Consider the following 6,182-nt stretch of genomic DNA (forward strand, 5'->3'; position numbering starts at 1 on the left):
CTGTGTGTTGTCACTCCTGTTGGTCTGTGACCCTCCTCTCCTCTTTTGACTCCTCCAGAGACGAGGTATGAAGGGAAAAGCTAAGAAGCTCTTCTATAAGGCCATCGTCCGTGGCAGAGAGATGATCCGTATCGGTGACTGTGCCGTGTTCCTGTCCGCCGGCCGCCCCAACCTGCCCTTCATTGGCCGCATCCAGAGCATGTGGGAGTCCTGGGGAAGCAACATGGTGGTCAGAGTCAACTGGTTCTATCATCCAGAGGAGACGAACCCTGGCAAGAAACTCACTGACAAGAAGGTACGAGCCTGAAAGTATTAAAAACACTTGAACCATTAGAACATTTAACTCAGCAGAAGCCATAATGACATTCCCCTTTATCTCTTTTTTCAGAACTGGGATCAAATGTGTGGTCAGTCTATACCAGCAGCTCTGCACTCCTCTATCCAGAGGAAAGACTTCATGGAGGTTAGAAAATATACTTGATTTTTTAAAAACATGGTTTTCATACTCATTTGTTCATACATCAAAAGCATGTGGGTCTTAGGAGAGTTTGACTCAGGAAATTCCTAGTGACAATATCCTGTTGCATCCCTTTATCTCAAGGAGCTCAACTTAATCAGTATTTGAATAAATAAATAATATCTGTATGTTTCACAAAGATGATTGTGTATGTAAGTTATTTATACCAAATTTTCTCAGTGCAGGTTTTGTTTAAAAAGCATAAGAGGCAAACAGAAATACATCTTATTTCTTTGTTCTATTGCTTGTCATTAAATGGCTCTTATTTTTCTTAACTAGATGTACTGTATGAGTTTAATCAAACTGTTGTTAAGCTTATGCATTACTAGTCACACAAAAGACTATTAAATAGTTAAATGCAATTATTTCTATGACATTTGGTCATTATATGAAGTTTTCTCATCGCGACAGTACTACTTTCCTAATAGGTCTCTGCAGGTCCTTATAATGTCTAAATAATGCCTAAAATAAAACCATCTGAACTTTAGCCTAAAAATGTCTTAAATACGATTTTTAACAAGTCTGAATATTCAAGTGGGTTGTGAGGAATATGTTTTCATAAAGTTGCATCAGCTTTGTTTTTGTGAAAGTTACATCTAATATTGGTAAGTTCAACTGGATTTGATATGCAATTAGTGCTGGTTGAAGCCTTTTGATGGTAATGAATGTGATGTCAGCAGAACACCCACATTAGGAACTTTGAGTATAAAGACATTAGAATCAAATGAAAAATCAGAAAATAAACACAAAGCTATTGTAAAAAACATCCAGGTATCACTCAGTATTGGTCTGTATTTACATCAGGAGCATCACCAGACTCACATTCTTTGTCATTTTTGCCACTGTGGACATGAAATAAGAGACAAATTCAACACATACAGATCTTTAAAAAGGTCTTGAAAGTTTTCTAAGATGTCCCCATGTGCTTTTGTGAAATTTGATGGTTCCAATAAAGAAAAATGAGCATTTAGACATTTTCTGCCTTTTTGTCCTGGTCTCTTCTGAGCTAGGCTCCATGTTGCTTGTGTTGATCCTGGCGTCGTGTGTCACAATAAACATCCATGTGAGACACAACAATGGAACCAATGTTAAGTGGCAGTGAAATTATGGAAACAAAGCTTTTTTTACGGAAAATTGTAATCTAATAATTTTTTTAATAGTTTCAAGTCAATGCATCAATTAATCATTTCAGCTCTACCCAGAACCCTTACAGAGAAATGGTGATACTAGGGGTTTTATTGCGGATGTCAACAGTACCGAAAACCTAATATCAACAACTTCCAACACAAACTTCACATAAGCACACAAGCAAATCCTCCTTAATCAATCTTAAGCATGTCTTGAAGTTAACTTGTTGAAATGTGCTGTAATAAATACAGTAGAAAAGCAGCATCATTCTGGTCATAAAATCTGCAGAATCCTGTTGATGCATACATACAGTCTTAAAATGAAAGGCTCTTGTCTGTGTTGCAGCGTGCTCTGTACCAGTCATCCCACAGTGACGAGAACGACGTGCAGACGGTCAGCCACAAGTGCCTGGTGGTGAGCGTAGAGGAGTACGAGCAGATGACCCACACGCGCCGCTACGCCGACAGCGAGGACCTCTACTACCTGGCTGGCACTTACGAACCCACCACCGGCATGATCTTCAACACTGACGGAGTGCCGGTCATCTGCTAAGAAAAAAAAAAAAAAAAACACACTGAAACTAACGCTATAAGACACTGAAACCAAACTTCACTTGAGGTCAAACCATCTCATGGCCGATCTCCCGTCTCATCGCCGATCCTCACCTTCACGATGGATCGTTCAAGGCCACCACTTGACAAACTGCTGCAACACCATGATACACTTCAAACTGTCATGATCAGCTACTACAAAACAGGAGACACTACAGACAGTATTAAAAGGAACTCGTCTCCTGACTTGTTTGCACACACAAACTCCATTAACACGTACTGGTTTGCTCATTGTGTTCATGGGGAAGCTTCAGAACACACTTGAGCTCTTCAGTCTCCTTTAACATGTAAATATACCTGACACAGACACATTTACACCCACACCTGCACAGACACATGTAAATACTCACCCTCATGTAATACACACAGTAATATAGAGGAAAATATGAGTGTTTTATTTTCATGTAATAGATTTATGTCAGAGTACTTTTTTCTAAAGAGGCGAACAGTCAAGAAGCTTTAATGAACTGTGAATGATGATACAATAGAGAGAGGCCAGTGTCCGTCCGTCTGTCCATTCGCCCTCCCTCACCCCAGGCAGGAAAGACGGACAGACACCAGCACCAAGCGGTGTGACGTTGTGATTATGATGTTGCCGTGGTGATGTTACAGTCATGTTACAGTCAATATAAACGTGTCTACAGAACAGCAGGAGCGACAGACGCAAAGACAGAATGAGACGCACAGAAAGAGAGTTGGAGACTCCTTCCATTTGCTGTCCAACGGAGAGCACTTATAAAAACAACACTTAAAAGTCTATCCTCCTTTAATTTAATCCCCCCTGGACAATCCCAACTCAGGCAGACGAGGCTGCCCGTGTGCGACTAAAACTTCTGACTCCCTCAGAGACCTCAGGCTAAAGAGAGAGGAAGGAACCTTGTAGTATTAAAAGCACTTCCCATTTTCTCCTTTGAGTTTCTGATGTTAAAGGAAAAATCCACCCTGAAAACACTTAAACACTATTAGGGGAAAAAAGCAGCTGCTGTTGTGTTTCATTGGTGGCCCATTTTACACTGCCACATCAGGAGAGAGAGAGATAGTAGGAATCTTACTAGAGACAGCACAGATACAAATTACGGTGCCTTGGGGTGTTGAAAAGCATTCTGGGAAGTGTCGGACATCCCTTTTTGTAAGTAGAAATGGGTAACCAATAAAAATAAACTGCAACACTTCATCACAGAGTAACTCCTGGAACACACTGAACAAGGCGAGCTGGTATATTAACAGTGTAGGAGTCGCAGAGCGGTGGATTTTCCCTTTAAAGTGTTTTCAAGGCTGTAAACACTGCGGTCAGTGCAATAGGCATCAAGGCTCTAATTAAAATCAGCTTGAACAGACGTCGCCCACATTTCAGATGTGCTTAAATCATTCGGCCGCAGTGTTTAGACCCTCTATGTGTCTTGTGTTTGATGTATTTTACTTTTCTTTTGCTTCTGCTGTTTTATGGGTGTCCATCTTTACCCTCTTTGATCACATTTGATTGACCCTCCAAGCAATGAACGTTGACAAGAGTGCACTTTGAATGAGCTCCGCTGCAGAGGAGACTCTGTGACTGGGAGTCTTGTAAGTCTTCCTATAGTATTTCCTAACGCCCAAACCCCGTCACCCTCCTGCTGCTCATACTGCCTCTCCACATGCCCTTTTGACACACACACACACACACCGATACACGGCCCTTTCTCTGTTCATGTTTTTGGCTGTCTTTTAGCTGCTTATGAAGTTGTTTCTATGTGCCTAGTTGAACTGTTTTTAGGGTGAGACTGTTGAATGTCATGCTCAGGGTTGTGAGCATTTTGGGCGGCCTTTTTTGGTTTTCCTCCTCCCAGGCCTTATGATGACGATTCGCCAAATCTCTCTTAGGTCCCGCCCCCATTTTTAGACCCATCATTTTCTTCTGCTGCTTCAGGCGCTGAGGAGAAATCAGATTTTCCCCAGTGTTGTTGACTTGGGGAAATACCTTTTCTTCTATGTGAACCTTCCGTTCTTAAGCTCTTAAGTCACTCAGTTACGCTATTGTGTATAGAGTTTGTATCAGAATCTATATACAGTATTAAGTGTACTGTATATAACAGTGATTTTCATGTTGATTTTCTTGTATGTCTCTTACCACGTTGCCCTATCTCTGTTTTGCTGCAGAGACTGAAGATTGTCTTGTTGATATTCAATAGGTTTTATATTTTCTACTCTCTTGAGATCGTTTGGTTTTGTCTGGACTTGTCTGCGTGATATTATATTGTATTTCGTTCTGGAGATGGCTGCATGACGTCTGGAAAATGACTCAAGGTTTTAATTTTGCAACATTTTCCCGATAAATGACAAAGGACGTCCGCCCGCATAGTAGCATGTACGATCATGGTATAAAATCAGATACGACGGCTACCCTGTATAGGAAAGTTTGATAAAGCGCTGCCCGACTATTAATAAAGCCCGTTTTATGTGCTTTGATCAGGTACAGAGTGTATATCTACAGTCTTCTGACATTAATCAGCCGTTGCTTATTGACTCTTATCTGCTCAAAGCCCCGCCTCATCCTTAAGATGCTGCTCTAACGTCACCTGAGACCATGACCGAAGATCAGTCACACTTTGGCAGAAAGTTCACAAGTTTCGGTCACAAACTGGGATCTCCGGTTGATTATCTCAGGCGTGGGAGCGTCACGGATACACAGGTCAGAGCGGTGTTTGCAGAGTGAACAAGTTAAAAGTGCCCGTTCTGAATGTTTGTTTACCCCTGGAGCTGCTAAAGCACTTTTGTGTGTGTGTGTGAAGGAGACTGATAAGACATCAGACTCTTATCCCCTGGTATTACCACGTACACACATATGCACACACTTACACACCTTTGTAACCCTTTAAGGTGTGTGTTATTGCCTTCCAATCTCTATTTGCCCCCCTATCTCCATCCAAAGCCCAGCCTTAGGCCTTCATACAGGGTCCAACATGCAGACTTATTCCCCACCTCGCCTTCACTTTCATTTGGTGTCATATATTTTAAGAGCTGACTTTGTAAATGTTCTTTTATCACCGTTGACTTGTTTTACTTTGGCTTGTCTTTGACATTTTTTTTTTGTTCTTGCAGTGACTATTTTTTCCCTCCCATCTTTTCACTTTATTTGCATGTTTCTGTCATTTTTTAATTATTATTGTTATTATAATTATTATTATTTCCCTTGCTTCCCCTCTCTGAACAATCGTCCACGCCTCTCACGCAATAACTGCTGACAGGCACTGGGAGCTAGCTGCTAGAGAGAGAGGAATGGGAGAGAGAGCATAAGCGAGAATGGGAGAGAAAGAGAGAGAGAGAGAGGTGGACTGGAGGCTGGTTCTTCGTCTGCTGTTCCTTCAGTATCGTTATCGTCCTGTTACAGAAAAAAAAAGATTATTTTGAAAATAAATAGAAAAAATCATATTAGTTTTGTAAATGATCCTTCACTGTCGAGGGGAGAAAAAGCTATCAGAATATACTTTGTACACATGTCTAATCTTGTAAAAAATACTAAAGAATACATTTTAGAGATAAATCTGAAACCAGATATATTCTGTCGCCCTATACTGTATGTGAACTGTTTTTTTCTCTTTTTTTACAGACAGCAACCATGTTTATCAGTGTTTCTTTTAAATTGTTTTAGTAACTCAATATTTTATAGTTAATCAATAAACAGATGGAACTGTACAGCTGAAGTTTTGTGAGATCTTTAATCTGTCTTTATTCATTGATGGGCTTTTTGATGGGTTTTATGTTGCATTTTAATGGTTACGAGTACAAATACTTAATTACTTAAGCAGAGTTTTCAGGTATGTGTACTGTACATGCAGTGTTATTTTTCTGACAACTTATTGTCAAAACAGTTTTTTTTATTATTTTGTATCATCTTCACAATATCAAAAGTGATTCTAACCTAAATAGATGGAACAATGATGCATAGA

The 6,182-nt window shown here is 40.3% G+C and overlaps 1 protein-coding gene across 2 annotated transcripts in view; it reads left to right on the forward strand.

Moving 5' to 3' along the window:
• Window positions 1-5,928, forward strand: part of tnrc18 (trinucleotide repeat containing 18) — a 53,936-nt gene extending 48,008 nt beyond the window's left edge. The window contains exons 28-30 of one of the 2 annotated variants that reach the window (XM_030142300.1): window positions 59-295; window positions 389-463; window positions 1,991-5,928. In XM_030142300.1, coding sequence (XP_029998160.1) covers window positions 59-295; window positions 389-463; window positions 1,991-2,197 — 519 coding nt within the window. In that variant the 3' untranslated portion in view covers window positions 2,198-5,928. The remainder of the gene's footprint in view (window positions 1-58; window positions 296-388; window positions 464-1,990) is intronic. The other variant, XM_030142301.1, reaches the window with a different exon arrangement.
• Window positions 5,929-6,182: the final 254 nt, after the last annotated feature.

Source organism: Sphaeramia orbicularis, chromosome 8 (genome assembly GCF_902148855.1).
Source record: "Sphaeramia orbicularis chromosome 8, fSphaOr1.1, whole genome shotgun sequence".
Lineage (NCBI taxonomy): Eukaryota > Metazoa > Chordata > Actinopteri > Kurtiformes > Apogonidae > Sphaeramia > Sphaeramia orbicularis.